At 46.4% G+C, this 27,278-nt stretch overlaps 2 protein-coding genes across 2 annotated transcripts; one reads left to right on the forward strand and one right to left on the reverse strand.

Moving 5' to 3' along the window:
- On the forward strand, positions 1-24,276 carry TRAF3IP3 (TRAF3 interacting protein 3). Its single transcript, XM_058539767.1, has 16 exons — positions 1-82; positions 4,313-4,716; positions 6,596-6,743; positions 6,892-6,955; positions 7,218-7,242; positions 7,529-7,558; positions 7,652-7,747; positions 15,052-15,123; positions 17,354-17,494; positions 17,619-17,756; positions 19,202-19,337; positions 19,932-19,994; positions 21,368-21,427; positions 22,526-22,662; positions 23,429-23,542; positions 24,154-24,276. Exons 2-16 carry the CDS (start codon positions 4,372-4,374, stop codon positions 24,244-24,246), a joined length of 1,662 nt encoding a protein of 553 aa, XP_058395750.1. The 5' UTR covers positions 1-82; positions 4,313-4,371; the 3' UTR covers positions 24,247-24,276.
- Positions 23,549-27,060, reverse strand: C4H1orf74 (chromosome 4 C1orf74 homolog). The gene is made up of 2 exons (XM_058539768.1): positions 26,411-27,060; positions 23,549-25,786 (listed from the first exon to the last, which is right to left on the reverse strand). Exon 2 carries the CDS (start codon positions 25,707-25,709, stop codon positions 24,900-24,902), a length of 810 nt encoding a protein of 269 aa, XP_058395751.1. The 5' UTR covers positions 25,710-25,786; positions 26,411-27,060; the 3' UTR covers positions 23,549-24,899.
- Positions 27,061-27,278: the final 218 nt, after the last annotated feature.

Consider the following 27,278-nt stretch of genomic DNA (forward strand, 5'->3'; position numbering starts at 1 on the left):
CCCCATCTGAAACCAGAGCCAAGATCTGCCCAGGAGCTGGAATGCTTTCCTGAGCTGCTTGGGTTGGAGCCTGGGACCCAAGGTAACTGAGGAGGATGCTTTTGCATCCAGGTTTGGGAGCTCTAATTCTGGGGTGGGGCAGAAGACTCTGTCATCCAAGCTTCCCCAGGCTGAAGAGGGAGACACAGGGGTGAATGGCGTAGTTTAAGAGTGCTGGGGGTTGGGTAACCAAAGAAGCCTCCTGTGTTGGTTTCCAGGGGCACTAGCCACGGCGCAAGGGTACAGCTTCCATCACTCTACGTTCCATCTATTGGATTAGATTACAGGTGAGTCAAATGACTTAGAGTTCAGGCTACCCAGCGAGAGGGGCATAAATTCAATGATCTCTCATAGTTCCCCTCAAAGCAGGGACCCCCATAACATGAAGCTGCCTTTCCAGGTCCCTCTCTCCTCAGCTCACACTGAGAGCTCTGGACTAGGAAGCCCAGACCCATGTAGGAAGCCATTCATTGCAAACACAGCCAGGAAGTAGGAACAGAGACTTGGAAAGGCAGCAACAAACCACTGTCAGGTGAAGGGCAGTGCTCTGATCTCTCCCTGCGGCAGTGAGGAGAGCTTCCCCCAGCCAGTACTACCTCTTCCCGGAGCTCCAACTGGGCTCTGTCACGACGCCAAGAGGCACCCCACAGATGCCAGAAAGCCTGGGCAGTGGCCCAGTGACCTTTCTTTGAACTACACAGGGGCCAGTTCCTTTTTCTTCTATGGCCCATCCCCATCAGTCAGCCGTCCCACATGGCTTCTTGTGTTTAAGCAAATCAGAACAGTCAAGACATCCCGGAAGGCTGGGTGTGATTCCGCTCGGCTGTGCCACAACAAATCCCACCAGGTGTGAGGGTCTAGGGGTCTGAGAAGGCTCCCTTTTCTAAGGAGCCATTTCTACTCCAATTCCCCACTTGGGTAATAAGTCCCAATATCTGCCTCTCAGGAAGCAAAGCAGGACAGCCATATGTCTCAGTGGACTAGTATAGACAGCCTGGTCGAGAGCCCACGGAGAACTTATCTCAGGCTCCATCTCCTCCCCCACAACCCTTTCTTCTTCACGGCAGGAAGGCAGGAAGATTCTCCATAATCAGAGGATCTGCCTCCTCTACAAAGCCTGCAGATTACCTGGAGCCAAACAGAGAGGGGACTTAGCGTCCCACATTTTAATGGTGGCATGTAGGCAGGCTGGACACCAATTCTTCACTCCCATCTCTTCTTCGCCTTTCTCCTGGGACTAATGAAGATAGTGGTTTTGTCCAGACCACAGAGAAGTCTTTTCTCCATGTAGCCCAAACCCAGAGGTCAGATGAACCACAGCAGTAAATATGATTTCAACCCGGGGCCAGCATCCCCTCCGTACAGTAAACAGTACCCCTTCAAAGAGAAAGGAGGTGGGCGAGTTAGAGGATGAGGCATTCTTGGTCCTAGAAGTGCAAGGTTAGCTTGGGACCTTTGTCTTATAGCACTGAGTCTTCAATATCCAAGATCAGCAGGACAGGGATAATAATAATCATAGCTTATGTTTATTATTATTATTATAGAAAGCTAACACTTATTGTGTGCTATGTGCCAGATGCTATGTGTGCTATGTGCCAGACGCTTGACGTGCATTTTCTCTTTAATCCTCATAACCTTATGAGGTAGGTTCCCATTTTATAAATGAGGAGACAGAGGCTTAGAGATGTTTAATAGCTTGTTTAAAAGCACATAGGTAGTAGATGACAGAGCCAGGACATGTATCCACATAGTCTGAGTCAAGAGCCAGGGCTCCCCCTCCTTCCCCATCTACGGCAGAAGAGCCAGGAGCTACGGCTTGGATGCCGCAAGGGTAGATTCTGGACATTGAGTTCGCCAGCACTTAATCCTGAGTCTCCTCCATCCAGTCATTTATAACTTAATATGGATGGGCCTCTCAGATCCTTTTCTAAGGTTTTAAAGAAAGAAAGTGGCAGCATTGTGATAAGTGAGATAAGTCAGACAGATAAAGATGAATACTTCTCAGACAGGTAATGTGGACATGTCCTCAGCAGAGCTAGAAGTCATCAGAGTCCTAACTAAGGTGCTGAGGTATCTGTAAGGCCAGAGATCCCAGGAGTCTGCTGTGATTTTTAGGTACAAAGATATATGTACAATTGGCAATAATTGCCAAATTATTTCCAGAAAAGATACACCAAAATGAAACCTCAACTTCAACAATTTTGAGTATCTAACTCACTCTAACCTAACCAGCATAGAATATGATAATTTTAATTATCTTTGCCAATTTTGGAGAAAGTAATTAATGCCTTTGCTGTTGTAATTTGAATTTGATTGATTTTATGTTAGCTTGAACTTTAAAATAATCTTGTTGATGATTTTCGTTGCCTCTTTTGTTAAATGTCAATTCAAAGTGTTCTTAATGATTTGCTTATGCCTTATATGGCTGATATTACTTTTTGTATATTTAATAACTGCTTCTCAATTTGTAAAAAAAAAAAAAAAAGAAAGTGACAGGTGGGAAGATAGGGGACCCCTACAGAGTCAGAGTGAGGAGAAAAGCCTAAAGAAAGGGGAGAGCCACCCAGGGATGGGATGAGAGGACAAGCATTGACAACCTCACAGTTCTGCTTGGGTCAGCACTGCCCAAAACCAGAGTCTGCCCCTCCAAGCCTCGAGAGTCAGTTGAGCGTGTGCAGGGCTTGACCATGTAAGACCCCTCTCAGGGAGTGAGACTGCCCCACCCATGAGCCTGGGGAATCGGTGGTATGATCAGAGAGAGAGCAAGAACCCTGCAGAGAACTCCAGACTGAGCCAGGATGGACAGTGAAGTTCCAGTGAAGGGGCAGAGAGGCTGCTACCTGTTGAGTCTGTTGGCCTATAAATAAACCCAAGGGGCTAGAGCTGGCAAATGCCTGCTGGTTGGTGAAGCTGAGATACCCTTCTCTGACCTACCCAGGAACTAAGGTTTCCAGGGTGGTGGGTAGTGAGGTTGTGGGGCACAGAAGAGAAACAACAGCTGTTAGGGGGAGTCCCTTTTCCTTCATGAGTCACTGGGCTGATTCCAGTAGTCCGTGGAGGCAGGGCACAGAATTTCCGGTGCTCAGGATCCAGCTCAGCCAAGTCCAGCCCCAACTCTGCCAAGCTACCAGAGGGCTGTAGGAGAAGAAACAGATTTGCAGAACATAGGTGAGGGAGACTAGGAGAGAGAAGGGCACAGAGAAGGAAGAAGGAATTAGAATTTAGGGGTTATGTGAGTAGCAGGTAAGGCCATGTAAAGGGACGACAAGTGTGGCCTCTACACCAAGTCTGGTTCACTGAGGACTTTTGGTTACTGTTTTTGTTTGTTTTTTGTTTGTTTGTTTCACTTTTGTTTGTAATAAGCTTATTGAGGTATCATCCATGTGGTTGCTGGTTTAGATGTACACTTTGTGTCTGGGCTAAGGAAAGCAGACTTGGCACCACACTTAGCCCTGACCGGGGAGTGATTCCAAAAAATGGAACCCTCAGCTTGGAGAGTTATTGAGCTGGAAGCTCTGAAATGGGTTCAGCCAGCACTGGGCATGCGGCAGGTGCTTTGCCAATACTGATTTGAGTTGATCTGCTCCTGAGGGTCAGAAGCCAGTCCTGGGCCAGAAGTGGGGTGCCAATAGGCCAACATCAGCACTTTACAATTGGAGGAATTAGGGTGAGATTTCCATCCTAAACCATGCCCAGGACCAGGTTCACAAGCTAGCTGCTAAGGGCTAAGAAGAAAGCAGTGAGTGCGAGTCAGAGGACTGGCCACCCCTTGGGGGGTCTGGTCATCCCTCCAGGCCTTGAAAAGAGTCATTCACCTATTTTAGTAACAACTTGGGCCAAGAGAGCAGTGAAGATGCTGGCTTTCCGTTTAGATTGGGGAACAGGGAGTCAATTAACTGGTTCTCTAGAAGTCCCTGGAAAATGAAAACATCCCCGCCATCCAAAAGGTTACAAGCTCATGATGATTTTTATCAATTATTTCTCATCTTCCTCTGACTTGGAGGCAGGGTGAGATGTTCAGTCAGGGAAGAAGTGGCAGCCAAGAAGATCTTTCCACTTAGCAGAGGGGGAGACACAGGCTAGAGAAAAGCAAAAATTAGTGTAGAGACTGGACCCAGAAGTCCTGACTCCCAGTTTGATACCATCACCTCCCCAGTTTTCAACCCACATGTGTGGGACGCTGTGCTATTTCTGCCCCCTTGTCCAGGGAGATCATCATTTTTCTGCCCATCTCCTGACCCCTCCCCTTCTCCTCCCTCTTGGCATTTGGCAGACCCGAGCAGCTATTCGAAGAGCTGGACGCCAAGCACAACAGGTGCTCAGGAGGTCATCATGATCAGCCCGAACCCCAGGCCTTCTCCTGGCTTGGCCCGCTGGGCTGAGAGCTACGAGGCCAAGTGTGAGCGCTGGCAGGAGACCCGTGAAGGCCGCCGCCGCCGCCCCAACGTGACCACTTGCCGCCAGGTGGGGAAGGCGCTGAGGACCCAGCAGAGAGAACAGCTCCAGAGAGCACGACACCAGCAGTTCTTCAGGAGAAGGAACCTGGAGGTGGAGGAGGAAGGCAAGGCACGGAGCTCCCAGGCCAGGGAGCACGGTCCCTCGAGGAGGACAGGCCAGGCAACTGACCCCAAGAAGCCCTTGTCTTGGGCCAAAAGGATCTCCTCCCCCAGACAGCAGGTGGGCCATGTCGAGGGACACACTGCTCTGCGTGTGTGGTGAGGGGATACCAAGAGGGATGGGTGGGCTCAAAGTCACTAAAAAGTGATTTAAATGAAGTCGCTTCTTCCTCAGCCATATTAAGCTCTTTCTTAGACACTTATTCAGAGATTTTTGTTGTATTTTTTTGTCTGTTTGTTTAGCCATTTTTTGTTTTGCACTTGCCTTTTAGGAGAGAAAAAAATAATTTTGAAAACAATTCCAGGGGCCGGCCCAGTGGCGCAAGTGGTTAAGTGCGCGCGCTCCAGTGCGGCGGCCCAGGGTTCGCAAGTTTGGATCCCGTGCGTGCACCGACGCACCACTTGGCGAGCCATGCTGTGGCGGCGTCCCATATAAAGTGGAGGAAGATGGGCACGGATGTTAGCCCAGGGCCAGTCTTCCTCAGCAAAAAAGAGGAGGATTGGCAGATGTTAGCTCAGAGCCAATCCTCCTCACCAAAAAAAAAATTCCATAGTTAATTCCTGGTATCAGTTCAAATTTAGGCAATCTATATATCTTCTATAGCATTTATTGATCCATCATTCAACAAATATTAACTGAATGCTTATTGTATGCCAGGTACACAGGCCAATCATCTTTATGCCCTCTCGCGAAACATACACACACACACACATTTCTCTCCTTTATTCTTCTGTGAGGCTGTTGCACCAACCTACCTTCTCTCTTTCTCTTGGGCCATTCCAATTCTATTAAATTCACTCAGCTAAGGCCTCATCTGGTCCAGCAAGCCTTCGCTGGCTTCTCCAGACGACCTCTGCTCTCTGTGGTCCTTATGAGGTTATAAATCCTCTAAGATTGTGTAATTCTTAGAGGGCCCATTAGTCTGGCCTGGGAAGGAGGAGTATTGGCAAAAATCAGGGCATGTCGTAATGACCGCAGCCGCCAAACCATCTGTGTCTTCGTATCCATGTTGTGAGAATGTTGACAGCAGGGATGGGTTTGCTGTATTCCCTGGAAGTCCCTGGCATTGAACTCTACCCAGAGTCAGTGCTTGGTCAAGGCTTCTTAACTAGTGGATCTGTTATCCACATTAGGAAGTACTGTTCAGAAAAATCATCCTTGAGCCCAATTGTAAAATAAAACCGACTGTGTACCTTCTAAGGCAAGGTTTCTGAATGCTTTTTGTTGAAAAAAAAATTAAGGAGAAAAAGAACAGAAAACACAATTAACTAAAGAACTCCCCCTGAGCCTATCAGTTATCTGTTGAGATTGAGTTAGTCCACATGTTTGGATACTTCCCAGCCTTTTAGTGTTATGTTACAAACACAGGATTTTTGAGTAAGAAGAAAATATAAAAAGAGCAGACTAAATTGTGACAACCACTACTGCACCTCTCCCTACAACTTCCTACTTTACCTTCCCTTCACACAAACCTCAGCGATAGTCCAGCTGTTACTAAGAGGAAGAAAGCCCTCTCTAGAATATGGAAGGGACCTCAGTGATTGTCTACTCCAACTCATTACACAGACAGGAGACCAAGACCTAGAAAAGGCAGGCTTTGATCCCAGACCCCCTCACTCCCCACTCACACCAGCTCTCTATCCACATCACCATGCTGGCTATGCAAGTGGCTGAGACCAAACAAGGTAGAACAGGGATTATAGCAGGAGTAATTGGAGACAAGACCAGCTCCCCATTTGCCAGGCCTGAAGAGGACCATTCCCACCAGCCAGGACAACGGAGGGCAGGAGCAGGGATAACCTTATAGCTTTGAAGGCTTGAATGGGTTACTTTGGTTTTCTGCACCTAAAACTTGATCATTGGTTCATCTTTCCGCAGTCAGCTGGAGAATCTTTTTCTAAGAGGCTCTAGGCTTTCAGCATCCTCTACTTCTTTCCAGGTGGCAAGGACCAGCTCTGAGGTCTTTCCAACCCAGCATCATCCTCCCTCAGGTGTCCGGAGGGATCTGGCTGACCACCTCCCCTCTCAGGCTGAAGGCCTTCCACCACAGGACTCTCCTATCAAGAAGCCACCCAAACACCACCGTGGTAAGAGCAGAGCCTCCCTCACTCACTGGGGCCTACAGAGAATCCTGCCATGGCAGGCCCAGCTAACTGACAGTGGAGAGTTCCTGTCCCTCCGCACTTTCCCCACCTCCTCCCCATGGGCTCTGAATCACCTCATCCTCCATCTCAGGCACTCAGACAAAGGCAGAAGAAGCCCAGCCAACAATTAAGAATGATGCCAGTCAACAAACTAAGTGAGTACCTTTCATGTTCCTGACCCCAACTCCCTCACATCCCATCCATTCCTCTCTTCTAAGTTTTTACTTGAATACCCTCATCCAGAATCTGGAGAGGGAACACAATGAATTTCAATGTCCACCTTAATTAAGAAAGAAAAAGACCTTTCCCACCCTTTTGACTCTTCAGAAGAGATCAGAGAAGGAATAGCCCACTGCCTCCTGACTTGCTTGGTTTTTTCATCAATTGCATTTTTGTTTTTATTTCTTCTCCTCCCAGTTATGGAGTTGCAGTTCTAGATAAGGTAAGAAAATCCTCATCTTGAAGGGGTTGAATCAGATGGTATCTGAGCTCCTCCAAGCTCTGACATCTGGAATTCCATGGTAAACTCAGGATGGAGTTTGGGATGGAGGGACACCATCTCCCTGGATGGCAAGGGGGCATTGACCATAGACATGGGGGCCTGGAGGGACTCTGCCTCAGCCAAGGCAGAAGGTTTACTCAACACAAGCAAACTCTGGCTCCGGCTCATGTCCCAGGACTTCAGAGGACCTAGAGTCTTCTTGAATGCCCTTTTTCTTTCTCTCTAGGAAATCATCCAGCTTTCTGAGTACCTCAAAGTAAGTAACACGTGAACTGTCCCCTCAGCTCCTCCATCCATCTACTCCCTCCTCCTCCATGTTAATCTTACCCTTTTGCATTTTGCCCCCCAGGAGGCCCTACAAAGAGAGCTGGTTCTAAAACAGAAAATGGTGATTCTTCAAGACCTACTGTCTACCCTGATTCGGGCTTCTGATAGCTCTTGGAAGGTAAGGGAATGAAATCTTTGAACAAAACTCACAGGCTTCTATGTGTGCCCATCTCATTCTTCTTTCCATACCATTCTAGCAAGAGAAGAGGTTTCCTCACTACTGAAGAGTAAGATAGGAAGAGGCAGGAGGTGGGGGATGGTGCTAAGATCTACAGGTCAAACAGTAAAACACAGTAAATATATGGGAGGGCTCAGCTAAATCCAGGGTCAACTGAGCGCCATGCTGCTACAAATCCAGGGAAGACCCAGAACCAAAAGGGGCAAGAATTCCCATTTTTAATTTGTTGGAAGGAAAGAAAGAAGATCCCAATACAGTTAATATTACCGACTGTGGAAATGTCAACTATTTTTGTATGGGATTCACACCAATATTAACTCCAAACCAGCAAGCACCTACTACTCAGCCCAGTCATGAATGTCAGAGTGGTAAGGGACCTTAGAGATCATCTAGTCTAATTCTCTCATTTTGCTGATAAGGAAACTGAGTGTCAGAGAGGTCCACCGACTTGCCCAAAGTCACACTGCTAGTTAGAGGCAGAACTGGAACTAAAATTAAGACCTCCTGATTTTAGTCCATTCATTCAACAAATATTCATAGATCCTCTTCTCTGTACTGAGCACTGGAAATAATGAGATTAATTAGACAGGGTTCCTGCTTTTAGAGAGTTTATGGTATTGTCAGGGAGAGAGATGTCTAAACAATGCAGAGATGTGAGAAATAAAAGAAATGTTTTCAGGATAGAGTAGAGTACAGAAAAGAATGAATGACTCCAGAGAAGAAGAGAGCCAGAGAAATATTTGTAGTTATATAAGTATTTTCCAGGCAAATGTGTGTTATGAGAGGTTTGAGGATTCAATCGGAAACGTAAAAGAAACTTTCCACTCCAAACAAATGGACTAAAGGTATATATTTTTGTTTTGTTTTGTTTTGCTTTTTGTTTTTTTTGTGAGGAGATCAGCCCTGTGCTAACATCTGCCAATCCTCCTCTTTTTGCTGAGGAAGACTGGCCCTGGGCTAACATCCGTGCCCATCCTCCTCCACCTTATATGGGATGCCACCACAGCATGGCTTGCCAAGCGGTACGTCGGTGCGTGCCCGGGATGTGAACTGGCGAACCCCGGGCCGCCGCAGCGGAGCACATGCACTTAACCGCTTGCGCCACCAGGCCAGCCCCTGAAGGTATATTTTATTATACAGAGGAGAGTAAAGGCTACAGTCCGCAAACAGATCCAAATAGGTCAAATATTAAGAGGGAAAAACATCAGCTCGACTGGAAAGGGAAGACATCCACATCAACTGAGATAGCAGCAGATTCGAATAGATCATATAATGAGAGGGAAAAACATCAGCTCAACTGGAAAGGGAAAACATCCACATCAACTGAACGGAAATGACACAAATCAACCGGAAAGAGAAACACCCGGTTGACCGAAAAGAGAACACATCAGATGGGTTACTCACAACATCCACGCCCCACTACCAGGGAGAGTCCCTTCAACTGACACGGCTGGGCGGGAACCGATCGTCAAAGGTCCTGGGCAAGGCATCCCCTCCACAGATGAGACTCTCACCAGGCCTCGGTTTCCAGCAGTTTATATAACATCAGTAGTTTCCGGAGTAAACAGTTACAGAGTTTACAGAGCAAGCATTCAATGTTCCCATGCACAAATGGTTATCAGTGGCATACGTGCACTGAGCCTCCTGGCTATCATCCCAGCCCAGCAGTTGTGCACGTGCATTGTTTTCCCTGGTTATCATCCCAGCCCGGCACAGATGGCCCCTCTGCCCCAGGCTGTGACGTCCAAAGGACCCTGAAATTTTTACAAATTGCAGCTATCTCCGTGGGAGAAGGGCCAGTTCCCACCACACAGAAAGCAGCTTTATATTTTTTTGTGTGCTGGTGGCTGTAGGTTAATGGAATGGCCAAACATGGCTGCACTCATGTCAAGACAATGTGGAAGCAGGAACTGTAGTCTAGGCAGCGGATAAGCACAAAGACCCAGAGGCATGATTCAGTCTAGTGCAATGGGTCTCCAACTTCTTCATGTCAGGATCCCTTTAAACTCAAAAAAAATTATTGAAAACCCCAAATAACTTTTTATATTTAACATATTAGAATTTACAGATTAGAAATTAAAACAGGGATCTTCAAATACATATTCATTTTAAAATAACGATAGTAAATCCATTCCATGTGAACCTAACTTACATATTTTTATGAAAATAAGTATATTTTTCAAAAAATAGTGAGAGGAGTGGCATTGTTTTACCCTTTTGAAAACGTCTTTAATGTCTGGCTGAACAGAAGACAACTAGATTCTCATATTTGCTTTTGCATTCAATATGTTACAATACATTGTTTTGGCTGAAGCATATGAGGAAAATCTGGCCTCAAACAGATATGTAATTGGAAAAGGGAAGACCTTACAGATCCCTTGAGAGGGTCTCAGGGATGCCCAGGGGTCCTTGGATCCCACATTGAAACCCCTGGACTAGCACGTCCAGGGAGCTACAAGCAGTTTGGTACCACCAGAGCATAAAGCACCAGGTGCAAAGAGAGAATACACAACTTCATGGGCCTCCGTGAGCATCTAACCCTGCTGCATAGATGGCTTGTGCTTCGACAGAGAGATAGAACAGGAGGGTGTGGAACAAAACGAAGTTGCAGTGATGTAAAAAAGACTTCCTAAGCTCGGCCCTCCCTCCTCACATCTGTCATTAGACCCAGGTTTAGATGTCTACGTTCAGGGCTCCTAATTGTTAAGGACGTCGTTTTCATTGGCAGAGTAGGAGCCTGGGACAGACAGCTGTGGGTGGCAGGTGGTTCCGGTGCTGAACTAAACTGAGATCGTCTCACTTGTTTATTCAACAGACATCTGATAAGTTCCAACTATGTGCTGGGCCCTGTGCTACAGGGACAAAAAGAAGTAAGGCCCTTGCTCTTGAGGAGCTTACATATCAGCCAGGAAGAAGGAGACATGTAATAAATAACTCCAATACAGTGTGAGAAAACTATAACAGCAGTGTCTACAAAGTGACACAAGGAAAAGAGAATGAAGCAACTATTCTGCCTTAAGTGGAATAGGGTAGGCTCCAAAGGACAGGGATGACTTTAGCTGGGTCCTGAGGGATGAACAGGAGTTTACCAGTACAGAAAGAGGAAGGATGATGGGGGAAAAAAAGCAGAATTGAAAAGAATGTTTAAGGTAAAGGAATCAGAATGATTACAGGCCAAGGTGTAACAAAGCATTGGTGTAGCAGAGTGTGGCTGAAATGAAAGGATCATATCAGAGTAGTACCAAAGACAAGACCAGAGGGGGCCTCAGACAAGTCTCTAAATTGTGGTGCTTCAACTTTTTCTGTTGAACAGGGTATCTCAAACTTAAATAGTGTATGGACTCGCTTTTAAATGAAAAACATATATCTCAGATCCATGAGAAGGCATGTGACCCCCAGTCTGACAAACACTGCTGTGGGCAGTAAGCAGGGTAACAACGGAACTGTGCTTTATTTGTGTTTAAAGTCCTACAGTGTCTGGCCTATCCTCAGAAGCTCAATCAATAGCTGTGGAATTGAATTGAAAGTGAATGATGAGATCTCTGATTTAAAAGGTCCTCCGACAACAATGAGGACCCCAGCTGGGGGTGGGTGTGGGATGGTGAAAACTCTCATAATGTCCTAGGCAAGACACTATCAGAGTCTGAATTAGAGCACACTTGGCGGGAATGGGAAGGATATATTAAGAGACATTTCCAAGGCAGACTCTGAGGGGCAAGTTTCCCTCTGTACTCCAGCAGGCGAGCAGAACTTTCTCTGGCTGTGGCTTTCTCTCCCTTATTCCCACCCCTCCCAATACTCACCCTTCTTTTCTTCCTCTTCCCCACCAACCCCCCAGCTTCCTGTTTTTAAGAAAAATAGTCTCAGGGGCCGGGCCCGTGGCTTAGCAGTTAAGTGCGCGCCCTCCGCTGCTGGCGCCCTGGGGTTCAGATCCCCGGCTCGCACCGATGCACCGCTTGTCAGGCCATGCTGTGGTGGCGTCCCATATAAAGTGGAGGAAGATGGGCACAGATGTTAGCCCATGGCCAGTCTTCCTCAGCAAAAAGAGGAGGATTGGCATGGGTGTTAGCTCAGGGCTGATCTTCCTCACAAAAAGAAAAAGAAAAAAAAAATAGTCTCAGATTTTTCAGTTAAGAGCTCTTGCTTCCCCCAAAACAAGACAGTGCAACCCTCTATCCCTCCCATGGAAGCCTCAACTTCAATGAAAGGACAGCCCCAGTCTGTGGTGTTTGGGAAAAGTAATTGGAAGAACATGGCCAGAACGGGGACTCACATTTAGCCCAGATCAGGCCTTTATTTTTTCCATTTGGCCTCCATGATTTGAATCTCTAACTTCGCACACAGAGGAGCTCACCGCAAACTCTGTTAGAACCCCAAGGATCAGCTCCCTCCATTGCCTGTACCTCCAAGCTGACTCTAGGCCTTTTGGATGTGACAGGCTTGGGGGCACTGCTGAGATGCTTGAGCTGAGTCTAACCTTCAGAGCGGAAACAACTCAGGCAGTTGAGAAATCGAGCTCTCAACATCAAGCAATACAAAACAGGAGCCGGGCACACTTGGGTTTTAAGCTCTGCTAAGTGGAAATGAGATCTTGAGATGACAGCACAGCGGGGGATTGGCTGCAAGCCCTAAGCAGCCTCTGCTAGAGCAGAGAGATGAGCTGTGGGCTGGTGCTTCTGCGGTGAGGTGGTGGTGTTTCTGGAGAACACATCAGAGGCAGGGGAAAGCCAAGCAGAAGCAGGAGCTGAAGCCCTCAGAGCAGCACCAGGTGTGTATGGCCTCCCGCTTGCTCTCTTTTCCAACCGGGGGTACTGTGCTCTCTGAACCCTGGGTTCCCGGGGAGCAACTTCCCAAAAAAGTCCACAATAGGCCTGTAAAAAGTGCTTCTTTCCCGATACTCTACCACTGGCTTCATGTGGGGAGAGCTGGGGCTCAGACCAGGAAACTACATGCCCCATTTGCAACAATTTGGCTCCAACTTTCCTGCCTGCCTTGGGTAGTCTAGGAAGGCACAGCCGTGGACAAGAGATTTTTTTCAAGCCCCAGACTTGGGTGGGCCTTCAACCCCACTGCAGGGGCTATCCTGCATTGTCTTCTACTACAGCATGAATGGAAAAGTAATCTGGGGTGCAGCTAAAATACAAGAAGCTGGAAGAGGCAAAATATTGGATTAAAACCATACTAAAGAAGGAGAGAGGAGCTACCCAAAAAAGGGTAGGAGACTGGAGAAAATGTAAGAATATTGCCTTGGACTTGTCTGTTTTCTTCCCAAACTATAGCAAGATAAACCTTAAACTCAGTGGATTTGATTGCATTCTGCATAGTAAGAGTTTAGGCAAAGGAAAAACGCAAAGAATCGGAAAGAAATCTGAACCAGGAGGTGGGGGTGCGGAGGGAGTTGATTTCAGGACCTGTGGATTGACAACAAACAGCCCACTCAAGGGAATGCAGCCCTTTGACCAGTTACTCCAAAGCCCAGAACAATGGAAGTCTTTGTCCATCTCCTTTATCTGTCCCAAATCCCTGTGGTTATTGTAGATGCCAAATCCCTGACTCTCAGCTCTCACATGAGGCATTATGAAAAACATTAATAGCAGGAGGCACTTTGAAAAATTATTTCTGGCAAAGCCTTTTGCTTTTGCAAGGCCCAGCTGAGTAATACAGGAAGCAGAAAGGGTGGGGGCGCCCCCTGGCTCCCACGGTTAGCAGAATCAGCCAAACAAGATCAAAACAGGAGCTGTGAGATACCACTTCCTGCCTCCCCCAGGTGTCCTAAACTCATGGTGGGAGACAGACCTGGAAACAGAGTCCCCTCCTCTGCCCCCAGGCCATTACAGACCGGAAACCTCATGGAGGTTGAAAACATCCAAGCCGCCTGACTGAGAGGGGCCATGGCATCTCAGGCCTGAGGAAAAATGTAATTTCTAGACCTCACAAGTGTGCCCTAGAGCCTGGTTAGAAAAAGCCAGAGAAAGGATATGAAAACCATTACTACTAAAGAGATCCATGCCCTTTTCTCCAGGAAACTAGCTCTCATCCATGGTACCCTCCCCTCTCCTCCACCCCCTCAAACATACAACCTTAAATCAAACTCAGGGCTGGAAGAACAAAACCCCTCCCTGAGAAAAAGGGAGAAGTCTACAGGCGGAGGGAAGAACCAAGCATCAAGGAAGTTGTTAGCTACCTATTCAGCTGAAACACTGGAAAATTGAGAAAGAGATAAGGCCCTTCCTGCCTGCCTTTCTCCAACCGCACCCTTGAGATGAGCATCCCTCTTGGAAAGTCCAAAATGCCATTAGACAGACCCAGCTTATGAATGAATAGAATATGGTTTTCTGGGAAGTCCTCTTACCACCACACACACACACACACACACACACACACACACACACACTGCCTTAATATCTCTCCTCCATTTCTTGCTTTCTTACAGAATTTCTCATCTTGAGTCCTGTGTGTGTATCTGTGTGTGTGTGTCTGGCAGGAAGGGGAGTGTATTAGATTGCTAAGGATGCTATAACAAAATACCACAGACTGGGTGGCTTAACCAACCGGAATTTATTTTCTCACAGTTCCGGAGGCTAGAAGTCTGAGATCAAGGTGTTGACAGGGGTGGTTTCTTCTGAGGCCTCTCTCCTTGGTAGGTGCCCATCTTCTCTGTATCCAGATGTCCTAGTCTCTTTTTTTTTTTAATTTTTTATTTCCCCCCCCAAAGCCCCAGTAGATAGTCATATGTCATAGCTGCACATCCTTCTAGTTGCTGTATGTGGGACGTGGCCTCAGCATGGCCAGAGAAGCCGTGCGTCGGTGTGCGCCCGGATCCGAACCCGGGCCGCCAGCAGCGGAGCGCGCGCACTTAACCGCTAAGCCACGGGGCCGGCCCCTCTTTTTTTTTTTTTAAATAACTTTTTTTTTTGAGGAAGATTGGCCCTGCACTAACATCTGTTGCCAGTCTTCCTCTTTTTTCCTTTTTCTCCCCAAAGCCCCAGTAGATAGTCATGTATCATAGTTGTAGAGTTGTAGCTCTTCTATATGGGATGCCGCCTATTGCAGAGAAAGAAGATCCTCTTCTACCCAAACATCCTTTGTCATCTTTCCTCCTCCCTATTTCCTGAAAGAGTTCAGTTCCACAAACATTGTTTGAGCACAGACCATCTTCTAGGCAATAAGCTGGGAATACAGAATAAAACTCTTTGCATGATATATTTTGATCCCAACTCATTAACTCATCCCATTTGCTCCAGGGCCAGCTCAATGAAGACAAATTGAAGGGCAAACTGAGATCCTTAGAAAACCAGCTGTACACCTGTACCCAGGTAAGCATTCTGGAGGCCACTTCCAGCCCAGGAATCTAGAATTAAAGTAACTTATAATTAAAATAATCTAAAAATCACTAAATTAAAGAATGCTTGAACCTCAATCCTACTCCCTAGAAATGCCACCTGATAGATTAATGCACCCATTCCTACTCACTCAGTTCTGGTTTTGCCATTTTCACTTTGGTCCTCACTTCACCATAACACTATCTCCATCCTCCTCTCCCTTTACTCCTGGTGTCCTTCCCTTCACACCCTCGGAAGGAACCCCAGCACCAAGCACTTTGCCAGCTCCAGGGGAACCTTGGGCACACCTGGAGCTTGGTAAAGATTCACACCACCCAGACAGAACTTCACAGGTCCAATCCTTGAACAAATGAATTGGATATTATTATAAAGTCTTGCAATATGATTTTCATTCCATGGGCAACTTTTATCTAGCAACGATCTCTAGAAAAGATACAAAGAAATCAGCTTTCACATTTAAGAAGTGATGGATTTCTGACAGGTCGTGAATTGTGAAATAAGAGGTGATGAAGCAGGCAGATTGCTCCCATTTGAAGTTAGGGAGATAAGATGGACCTGGCATCGTCGGGGTCTTGCAGGGGAACAGAGTTTATATGGTCTACAGGTTTGCTGATCCACAGCTTTTATTTTTTCAGTTATGACCTGCTTTGTCAGACTCTTAGGAACTAAATAATGCCAACTAAGCTCATAAGAGACCAAGATATAATCCAGAACATCAGTCTACTCATTTTTAACGGGGATAAAGCTGGACGGTGACCAACATGGTTAAGTCCAAAAACTGCGACGTACCCATGTATGACCTCAACCAATATCTCCTGTATCTGGTTTCTAATGAATATTCCAAGAACATAAGACCCACTCACATTTAAATGCAAATTTTCAGATGATTCCAAAGCTAAATGGAAATTATTTCATATTGATCCTTAAATTTGCATTATCTAGACTACTGCTTACCCAGTGGGTAATCCAGAACTGACAGCAAAAGCTTCCTGCCTTCCCCAAAATCATAGGGCATAAAGATGAAAGGCATGGGGAGGGCAAGACCCCCAGTGAATTTGCAAAGCTGCTCATGTCTTTTTCTTGATCCTGAAGGCAGAAAGAATTCTAAAAATGCAAATGTATTAATTCAAAAACATTAATTCAGTTTAATGGCGATTGCTCAGATCCCTGAGGCTACAAAGATAATTTTTTTTAAAAAAATGCTCTCTGTCCCAAAGGAGTTTACAATCCTGTAAGGGAGACAGATGAGTCAATAGATTGGAAAGAGAAACATGCAGGAGATACTATGTGAACACTAAGAAAAGCTACCTAATCCATAACGAGTTGGGGGATGGGGTGGTTGGTCAAGATTTATCAGAACTCACATGATTCTGGGCTGAATCTTGAGCATGAGTAGAAGTTAACCAGGTGAAAAGGGTGAGTAAAGATGCTCTGGGAAGAAGCAGCTATGTGGACAAAGGCAGAGGCCAAAAAACACAGTGCTTAGGGAATCTGCAAGCAGTTCAGCTTGGGTAGACGTAGCATGGAAGGAAAGTCTGGGCTTATAAGCAGGAGCCACGCCAAGGAGTTTGGACCTGATCCTTAGGACACTGAGCATCCACTGAGAGATTTAGGCAGGGAGTGACATGATCAGATTTACATTTTAGAAAGAACCCTCTAGCTGCAAGGCTTGAAGACAGAGAAACCGCTGCATGGATCCATATAATCGTATGATTAGTCTGAACTAGGAGGTGGCAGTAGGGACACAGAGGAGACAGGTGTGAGCTGTTAAGGAGGTTGACTTGACAAAACTCGATGACCAACGGATTACTGGAAGAAAGTGAGAGAGAAATCAAAGATGACTCCCTGGTTGAGGGTTTGGGAGACCGGGTGGGTGATGATGCTGGTCACTGAGTTAGGAAACCCAGGAGAAAGGAGCAGATTTAAAGATGATTTCCCTTTGGAAATATTGAATTTCAAGTGCCTGCAGAAGGCCTAGGGGACAACACCTAGCATGCCCAGGGCAGTTTATTATCCCCACTCATCTCTCACATCACCTGAGGGACTCTCCCTGCCCACCTCTAGCCTGGAAGAAGGTCGACCAGATTATTGGCTATCTCTGCCCTGGGGGCAAGGACCAAATTCTTTTCATTTCTGTATCTCAGCTCCGGTTTTGGCACAAAGAAGCTGAATGTTTATTTGTTGAATTGCATCAAATTTACAGAAATACTCCCCTTGGGGAATGAAAAAGGTGCTATTGGAGATGGAAGACCAGAAAAACAGCTACGAGCAGAAGGCCAAGGAGTCACTGCAGAAAGTGCTGGAGGAGAAAATGAGCGCAGAGCAGCAACTGCAGAACACACAGGTGTGGGGAGGCTGCAGAATCCTTGGGGCTGGCGATCCCGGGACGGCTCTGGGCAATAAGGGAGCCAGCTGCACAACTCCTGTGGAACCCCCATGACACCACCCTCTCCTCTGATCTCTCTCAGCGGTCCCTGGCTCTGGCTGAGCAGAAGTGTGAAGAGTGGAGGAGTCAGTACGAAGCTCTGAAGGAGGACTGGAAGACGCTGGGGACCCAGCACAGAGAGCTGGAGAGCCAACTCCATGTGCTTCAGTCCAAACTGCAGGTACCAGGTCCTGGGGGTAGAGAGGTGGGCAGAGCAGGCAGGGTTATGAGAGGGGGCGATGACAGAAGTGATGAGAGAAGCTACTGCTGGGTGGGGGCCCCAAAGGCAGCTAAGAGCATCTGGCTTCCAGTTCCTCACTCACTGCCCACTTTGTACCAGACTCACTGTTTTGGCTCTGAAATCTAAGTTTGAGTTTACCAAGGAAGTCTGCACTGCTCATGAAAATGAACTAAGTTCACTGGAATGTCACCATCCAAATGCAAAGGGCTGGGCTAGAATGTTCATCAGCCTACTATTCTACCCCAACCCTCGGCACCCCATCCCAGTAGATCACCCAGTTCAGAAGTGCCAACTACTGGCACAGAACAAATGTCACTAATTTTCTTACAGGTTGAGTATTAACTAACACATCTTGCCAGTGTTTTTTCAGCAACGGCAGTAAGACCCTTGGCATTCTCAAAGGTTCCATCATTTCCAATCTATGTTACCTTGGAGAAGTTAACCTCCTAAGCCTTAGTTTCCTCATCTCTAAAATAAGGATAACAGTGCCGATATCATAGGATTGTTGTTAGGATTACATGAGATAATCCATGCAAAGCACTTAGTGCACTCACTGGCACATATAAACCCTTAATAAATATCAGCTATTATTTTTCATAGATTTTACTTACTTGGTTTGGAATTTTGAGAACCCACCTCAAAAGTTTATCTTTATAATTTTACCGAAGCAGGGATCTGAAAAGCCCATTTGATAAGAGACAGGGTATGTGAGGGGCTGGCCCGGTGGCGTAGTGGTTAGGTTTGCATGCTCCACTTCGGCGGTCCGGGGTTCACAGGTTTGGATCCCAGCTGTGGACCGATGTACCACTTGTCAAGCCATGATGTGGTGGTGTCCCATAAAAAGTAGAGGAAGATGGGCACAGATGTTAGCTCAGGGCTAATCTTCCTCACACACACAAAAGAGACAGGGTATGTGAGTCTTATCAAAGGATGAACCTAACTGCCCACTGCATTGCATCCACATCTCAACCTCTGTTGTTTTCTTCTGCCCATCACCTACAAGGCAACTTTTATGAAAGTTGTTTTCTTTTTAATCTTAATTCTTTGTGAAAAATGACCCTACCAAAAAAAAAAAGGTTGATAGTGTTAGAATGAGAAGACAAAGTGAAGACATCTAGAAAAGTGATGACTTGGTATTCCTTAATTTGGGGATTTACCCAAATGAGTCCCTTGTGAATATCAAAAATCTAAAGCATTGTTTGTTACAAGTGTGAGGAATAGAGAAAAAGGAAGAATTTTTTAAAAAAAAAATTTCCCTATTTTTCTATTTCCCTAATCCTCCTTCTACCTCTAAAGCTCTACAGTTTTCCTCTTCCGTGGGAACCGCCCCAACCTCCACCCTAGCGCTGACCTGCTTCTGTGTCGGCCCCTCCTCCTCCTTACAGGGAGCAGACAGCAGAGACTTACAGATGAACCAGGCTCTGCGACTGTTGGAGAACGAGCACCAAGAACTGCAGGCCAAGATTGAACACCTGCAGGTGGACAGAGATTTGTGCAGCTCAGATACCCAACACCTACAAGGTACCCCTCTCCATGGAGGCCTCTGGCTGAGTGAGCCCAGAGAAAGGAAGCTGGGTGGAGAGAAAGGCTTCAGGCTTTCATTGCTTGCTTGCTTGGCTTTCTGATTTCATTTTACCTCAAGGGAAAGGCGGGGCTGTCTTAATCATCCAAGACTGAAAATTAATTTCGATGCATGCGAGGATCTTGTAATATCAGCTCTCTTTTCCAGCCCATTCTTTTGGGCCAGATCACAGCTGCTCCCACATCAGTCACAGGTGTCAAGGCTGCATTCTTAATTTGAAAAGGAAAGGTCAGTTGAAACACAAAGCATAGTGAAGGTTTCCCAGCCACAGCCTCTGTCAGCTGAGAGAGAACAAAACTGTGTGCATATACAACCCTTAATTCAACCGGACGTTGTTGACACACATGAAATCCAAGGCACTTGGGTTCTGGTTTACCTCTTCAGAACGGGGAAGTAGCAGAGCAACTTCCACTGACACCTACCAGAGGCCATGGACAAGACAGCACCTATTACTGATTTCCATCCTCAGGTGTCGAGTTCATTAAGTCTTAGGTTGGTTCTTCAGTTTTTGGTTTGCATTATTTCATTTTCAGATCAACTAAAGAGGTCAGAGGAGGAGAAACTCACCCTGGTGACCAAAGTACAGCAGTTGCAGAGTAAGTTCCTTTTCCAGATTCTGAAAGTAGCACAGGTGGCTTTTTGGTGTTCCTGGGGCTCCTGCCTCACAAAAGGCATCCTGAGCAGGGATTGGGGGCCCAGTCTTGGGCATTTCCTCTGAGCATTTTCAGACCCTCTTGGGAAGTAAGGTCATTTACATAGCTCTTCACAAGTTATAGATTAGCCTCTGTTCCTTTTTTTTCTTTTCTACTTTTCTCCTTCCATACCAGTGACAACCACCTGCATTTCCCCCAGAATTGCAGATTTCAAAGTGTTGGGTTTCCTAAGGCAGTTCTTATTCTATATATTCCAACATTATGTACATAAATATGTCACATAGACCTCTGTCACTAGGAAGGGTTCAGAAAATAAGCTAACACTACATATGGGGCCATACAGGGGCCAAAGATGAAAAGGGACTTTTCAGAAGAAAAGTAGGCAATTTCTGAAAAGCTAGAGAACCTGATTCAATTAATAGCTCTGCTGGTTGCCCACCACCTTAACCTACAGAGTAGAAGCTGAATGGGCGAGAAATCACTTCACAGTCGTGCCTTCATTTATTCAACACATGTTTATTGAGCCCCTACCAAGTGCCCAGCACTCTAGACTCATGCTCTGAGGATACAGTAATGAACAGAACTGACAAAGTTCCTTCCATAATGAAGCTGACATTCTAAGTAAGCTCCACAGTAGGGTATGGAGTTTCTATGAATAAATAAATATGTTAGGTAGTAATAACTCCTATGGAGAAAAATAAACCAGTTTAAAGAGAAAACAGTTGCTATTTTATACAGGGTCATCTAGGAAAGTCTTCTAAGGTAACATTTAAGCAGAGACAAAGGTAAAGACATGCTAGGAAGAGACACAAGGATGGTATATTGATAACAAAGTACCACAAACTAGATGACTTAAAAAGCAGAAATTTATTTTCTCACAGTTCTGGAAGCTGGAAGTCCAAAATCAAGGTTGTTGGCAGGGTTGCTTCCTTCTGAGGGCTCTGAGGGAAGGATCTGTTCCAGGCCTCTCTCCTGGGCTTGTAGATGGCCGTCTTCTCCCTATGCCTCTTCACGTCTTCCACCTATGAATCTGTGTCCAAATTTCCCCTTCTTATAAGGATGCCAGTCATATTAGACTAGGGCCCACCCTAATGTCCTATTTTAACTTGATTACCTTTGTAAAGAACCTCTCTCCAAACAAGGTCACATTCTGAGGTGCTGGGAATTAGGACTTTAACACATGAATTTGAGGGGACACAGTTCAACCAATAACAGATGGGAATATCTTTAATAATTAAGGTTCTAAGCTAAGTTCTGAAAAGACACTCTTTGCAGTAAATATGCAGCACAGACAAGTTCCTTGTGTTTTCCAACAGGTCTGCTTCAGAATCAATCCTTACAGCTTCAAGAACAGGAGAAACTCTTAACAAAGAAAGGTCAGCAAATTTACTTCCACCAATTCTAAGGTAGTGCTCTTTTCTTGCCTGCCTAGAGGCAGGGGGATGGACTACATAACCTCTTGGAGTCCCAGCCAGTTCTGGGACTCTGTTAGGTTAGGGATCTAGGAGAGCTTTCAAAGGACTGATCATTGGCTCTGAGAACACTTGAACTAGCTAGCCTCCTATTCTGAGAGGTATATAAACTGTGAAAAGGATTTCTACTCCCTCTGAAAACATGTCTGTGTTGAACATTTCAATAAATTGATTTTGAACTCAGGATTTCATGTCAATTTTTACACTTGACTTTCCAAATCACACCCAACTCCCCAAGTCTAAACCACGTTGCATGCAACAGTCACCTCACTCTTAGCCCTCCAGTATCTGCTGCCTTAGGTTCCTAAGAAGAATTCATCATGCATCTGAAGGGGGCAAAAGCTCCTCACTTATCCACCACACATGGCCTTTTGTTTTCTCATCACAATCACTGGGTAAAATATAAGGCAGAAGTTATTATGCCCACATAAGTATGGATAAGAAAATGAAGGTCTATGGTCATACAAATTACAGACACAGCTTGGACAACAATCCAGAGTTTCTGACTCCTAGTCCAGTGCTCTCTTCACCAAGGCTAAGACTACCAGGTGGCTGAGAAACATCTTTAACCACATAAAGATGAATTCTAGGATATGACTGCCATTCGCATGACTTTGAAATGAGGACAGAAGAGAAAAAGGGTTATATTGAAGCATCTAACAAACCTACCAGACTAACTAGAAAGGATGTGACATACAGCCAAAGAAATTGGATAAATATTTTCTAGAAGTATATGACATTAGACAGGACTAGGGATACACAGAAAAGTAAGATGCCAACATTGCCCTCAAGGGGCTCAAATTCCAGCTCTCTCCAGGCTGAGCAGGGTTCCAATGGGAGTTCTTTACAAGTGGAGAATTCCACTCCATGCAGTCTAGCCAGGGACAGGCCTTCTCTTGTTCCTTCCCCTCCCTTTTCCTCATTCCTAGGGTTTCTCAGTGACAGGGCCCTTCCTCAGAGGTGTGGGCGTCACTATCACTGAGAATCTGGCTGCTTTTTTAGATCAGGCTTTGCCTGTGTGGAGTCCAAAGCCCTCCTGTAAAGAAGTGGAGCCTGAGGGCACAGGGAAGGAGAAAGACTGGGATTTCAGAGACCAGCTGCAAAAGAAGACTTTGCAGCTCCAGGCCAAGGAAAAGGAGGTGAGACGGTGACCTCAGATAGTGAGGGGCTCATCCCACAGTGGCAGGGAAACTGCTGGGAGGCAGCCAGAGAGCAGGGATTTCCACATTTACATTGTGATTGGATACCCACAGGTATTCCTGTGCCCGTATAAAATGTCTCTGCTTTTGGGTTAACTTGTCAATCTTTTCCCTTCCTTATTTATACCAACCCCTATTTCAAGGTTTTATTAAATAGTTACCTTTTGGAAAGTCAATCTAAAATCAAACACATTCAATAAACATATTAACTCCTCAAACTTTGTCCTACACTGAGTATCTTAAAACTTTTAAGCCTTTTAAATAACAATAGCACCTTTTAAATAACAAGACTCTCCCTGTCTACATACTTACAAACATACATATCCCCAAAAGTATCTGCATGCAATTAGCTCCTGAGAAAGAGACTTGTATTAAGATCACTTCCAGGTCTTTTGTGCTAAAAGAACTTCATTTTTTGCGTCCCCATTTACAAAGCACTTGCACATACACTGTCACATGAAAGCACTTACATGTATAACATATAATATATGCATTATAATCAATCATTTAAATGAACACATTCTGGACAAACTAGGTGAGACAGATGAAAAACAAATTGAAATCTCTGAGAAAGGCTGGGAAGGGAGGATGGTGGTAAAAATTCCAAACGAATGAAGGGCTTCGTGACACAGGGCCTTCTCCCCTCCCTGGGCTCTGTCCCAGACAGAACTGGTGGTGATGACCTTGGTGGTATTCTCCCCCTCAGTGCAGAGAACTGCATTCAGAATTAGACAACCTCAGTGACGAGTACCTCTCCTGCCTGCGTAAGCTGCAGCACTGTCAAGAAGAGCTGAACCAGAGACAGCAGCCGCCTCGCAGAGTAAGAGGGTCTATCCTCCTGTAGCCCTAGAGGATGGTGGGACAATTCCTCCTTTAACCGAATCTTGCACATAAAATTTATCAGCCCAAACCAACATCTGGCCAGGCTGTCCCATTCAGCTTGGTTTATACTATACCGACAGTATAGCAACCATGGAAAGAAACACTGGCTCATGCATCCAAGCCTAATTTTCACAGAACTCTTGAGCCTGAGGGGAAAGAATGACTATTAGCTAAAGTATGAAATGGTGTTCTTTTAGCCTATTATGAGCATAGTGGCAAGGACAGAGAGAGGAGAGCACAAGTACTGAGGAATATGAACAGAGAATAATGTAATTTTGCTGAGTTATTTTCTACCCTTAATTATTCATATCAGTATTTAAGCATCTGGCCCCCTGCTCGTTGTGGTTCCCTGGGCCAGTGACCACTGGTAAAGTGGTTTTATCCCAAGGGAGGTGACAAAGTGAGAGACAGTTACGTAAAACGCTTTTTCTCCTCCACAACCCAAGGTTTTCCACTGGGCTAGAACGGGAAGAAGGAAGATTATTTTTGCCTATATCTTCTCCAACCAACCACGGCCTCTTTCTCTTTTCTCCCTCTCCCTCCTCACAGAGGCAATGTGGCCAATGGCTCCCCATGCTGCTGATGATGATTGCTATAGCACTGGCAGTGCTCCTGGTCAACAAGGACAGCCAGCTGATCTAAATAACTTGTGACACCTGTCTTGGGTGAAAATCAGAAGCAAGAAAATCAATAGAAAACCCATAAAGTTTGGGTACTTGAAAGTGTGAATTTTCCCAACTCAACTGAGATTTCTGACTTTGCTATTATTTTTTTAATCTACTGTAAAATAAACAAATAAACCTCACCTGACAGTCTCTGTTCCTTGGAACTCTGTTTATTTCTGAATGACATCACACTGGTCCACTCTCCCTAGTCCAATTCAGTTGGAGGTATATAAACACGCAGTAAAGCCCAGTCCTTCTACTTTCTGGCAGACACTACCCACACAGGGCAGGTATACTTACAATGCTACCGTATAAGAGTATACTACTTGTCCTCTACCACCCTTCTTCTCCACAACCTCCTTCCTTCTAACTCCCATCCAGTGAAAAATAAATAGACATCTCAGCTAAGTCAAGACTCCCTAGTATAGAAATGGCAAATATGTACTACCAATGCTACCACCACCACCACCTATTCCCATGCCCACGGCAGATGTGGCCAAGCGATTACAGCATTCTTCTCTAGTGTTCTCAAGACGCTGGGAATTGACACTTGAGATGATTCCTATTTACCATCCCTGACCTAGAGCTGATCATTTAGTGAGCACCTTCTACATGGGAGAAGAGTTCAAGTCAGAGGGCCACAGCCGGCAGTGTGACTATCTCAGAGGAAATGCTGAGGTCAGCAAAGTCATTCTGAGTCCTACATCGAGTTCTGAGGTCCTTCTCCCAAGTGTTTAGAATGTCCCTCAGGGCTGGGAACAAGCTGTCTGGGACACTAAAGGAATAGAGCAAGACTGGGGGTTGACCAAGCAGCCACGAGATCTGGGCAGTGAACACCCGTAGTGGGGTCAGGGCTAAGCAGTTGTCATCTCCCTGGTTCAGATGAAAGGTATAGGGGACAGGATAGCCCAGGAGGATCCCAAACACAGTACAGAGATTCCAGTCTGAGGAACCAAGGCTGCTACAGGAGACTGCCAGGGATAGGTCCCTCTGCAGCCCCTGCAAATGCGTGATAATCTCAGCCGTGAGGGCCTTCAAGTCTTGAAGCTGGTCCAGGGAGCAGACAGAAGGATGAGGCTGGGAGCTGGAAACATCCACAAAGGCTATGGAACCAAGCAACACCTGCTCCAAGTGCTGACATACATGCTCAAGACTTACAATTAGGCTGTTTCCTCCAATCTCCAGGATGTGAAGTCCCTGGGTCAGGAAGCCCAGGCCCTGCAGCTCCTCCAGATAGTTCTGGAGCTCTGATGCCCCTGCACAGTTGCAATCATAGAGCAGAGCTGGCTTCAGTCCCCGGACCACAGCAAGCACCTCTCCGGCTAGATGAAGGCAGGCAGCTCGGGGTGGGCTCCGTCTCTTTCCCATACCCAGGGTCTGCTGAGCAGCTGCCACCAGCAGCTGAGGACTTAGTGCTGACATGGGACGTGGAAGCAACATCAAGCATGGCCTCCTTAACTAGCCACAGCTCCCTCCCCTGGGCCGCATCTCTGAGCTCCAGACAATTGAGGAAGAATCTAAAAACAAAGCAGTAGCAGGTACTTATTAACACCAGCCAGTGACATACAGGAAACCTGCCAACAGCCTTCCCCTAAGTCTTACAGGATCTTCCAAAGGTCATTCTGTCCCTCCCTCTGCTTTGGAATGCTAAGCCAGCCCAGACAAGATTGGGTCACCAATGCTACCTGATTTCTATGGTTGCCTTAGTCTCCCTTAGTCCGAAATTCATGCATCTTTCTGGCCTTACAGCTAGATTTATATTCTCTGGCTTCTGTTCTAATTTTACCTGTTGTAAATTACTTTCTCTGATTCAAAACTTAAGGAGTTTGGAGCAGAAAAGAGGCAGGGCAGTCTCTGGCAAAATTCAGAGCATTTCACCTAAAACTGCCTTTCTGAGACAGGGTTCAAACGCATTCTTTCCACTGCCAACCTCCCCACCTCTTCCCGCCAAGAAGAGTTGTAAGAAGAGCAATCTGATTAAACTGATATACACTAGAATGTGGACTAATAAACATCTCACCCTGAGACATAAAAGTAAATAAATGAAATATTAGAATTGCAGGAGGGCTGTATTTTAACTTCTGCTGGCCCCGCCTTCCCCCTCTGGCCGACACCCATCGGCCCTAGGGAGATGAGCTCACCCTCTCCTGAGCATATTATCGTGATTTGTTAAATGCGGCAGAGGTCTCTCTCTCACACACGTACGTTCTTCACTTCCGCTGCAGGTTTGCGGACTCAGAAACGCCTTCCAGTTTCCTGCCCGCTGCTGGGAAGGCGGCTAGCACCCCGCGCTCCGCGGCAGCAGCGGAAACCCCGCCCGCGTAGGTAACAGCCTTGCAGCCCGCTCGGCTCCCTGTCGGCGAAGTCGATCTATTGCGCATGCCCAACACAATCCCACCTCCCCGCCGCCTTCCGTGACGTCACTCAGTCCGCTCGCGCGCCTCGCGTTAGAACTAGTGGCGAGGCCGCCCCGCCGCGTGGCGGAAGTGTGGACGCCTGCGGCCCGGCCCTTTCCGGCCAGACAGAAGCCGGCCCCGCCCGTCTGGGCAGGAACGGGAAGGGGCGAAAGGAGGCGGTACCTGGTGAGGCTGGTGTGTTATTAAGCCTGGTGTCCCAGTTGACCCGGAAGCCACGAGCAGGGCACACAGGGCAAAAGCACTGTTGGATCTGTGGCTGGAGACATGCCCTTTCCTCTCCAAACGAAACTTCTCTCAAGACAAGCGATGTGTTTTGCAGAATATCCTCGCTTCTGGGTGGTGCTACAAAGCTTTTTTTTTTTTTTTTTTTTTTACCTTTGACCTACCTAAATCCTAAATTCGAGAGGCTGAATTCTAAGAGAAGTGGGTGGACAACTGCTGTCCTGGCCGGGGCTTGTCGTCTCTAAGCAGGGTATGAAGGGCCTGAGTATTCACTCTGAAGAACTGTGTGCTAGGCCTGCTTCTAGGCGCTGGAGGTGTTGCAGTGTACGAACCAAAAACCCCACCTTCGTGGAGCTCAGGTTCTAGGAAT

This window comes from Diceros bicornis, chromosome 4 (genome assembly GCF_020826845.1).
Source record: "Diceros bicornis minor isolate mBicDic1 chromosome 4, mDicBic1.mat.cur, whole genome shotgun sequence".
Classification (NCBI taxonomy): domain Eukaryota; kingdom Metazoa; phylum Chordata; class Mammalia; order Perissodactyla; family Rhinocerotidae; genus Diceros; species Diceros bicornis.

Excerpts from the sequence above, each read along its gene's own strand:
- TRAF3IP3 (XM_058539767.1), top strand. The coding sequence starts at position 4,372 with ATGATCAGCCCGAACCCCAGGCCTTCTCCTGGCTTGGCCCGCTGGGCT. Across the intron at positions 7,559-7,651 it reads AGCTTTCTGAGTACCTCAAA|GAGGCCCTACAAAGAGAGCT; the intron begins GTAAGTAACACG and ends TTTGCCCCCCAG. Across the intron at positions 15,124-17,353 it reads AGCTGTACACCTGTACCCAG|AAATACTCCCCTTGGGGAAT; the intron begins GTAAGCATTCTG and ends TCAAATTTACAG.
- C4H1orf74 (XM_058539768.1), bottom strand. The coding sequence starts at position 25,709 with ATGTTGCTTCCACGTCCCATGTCAGCACTAAGTCCTCAGCTGCTGGTG.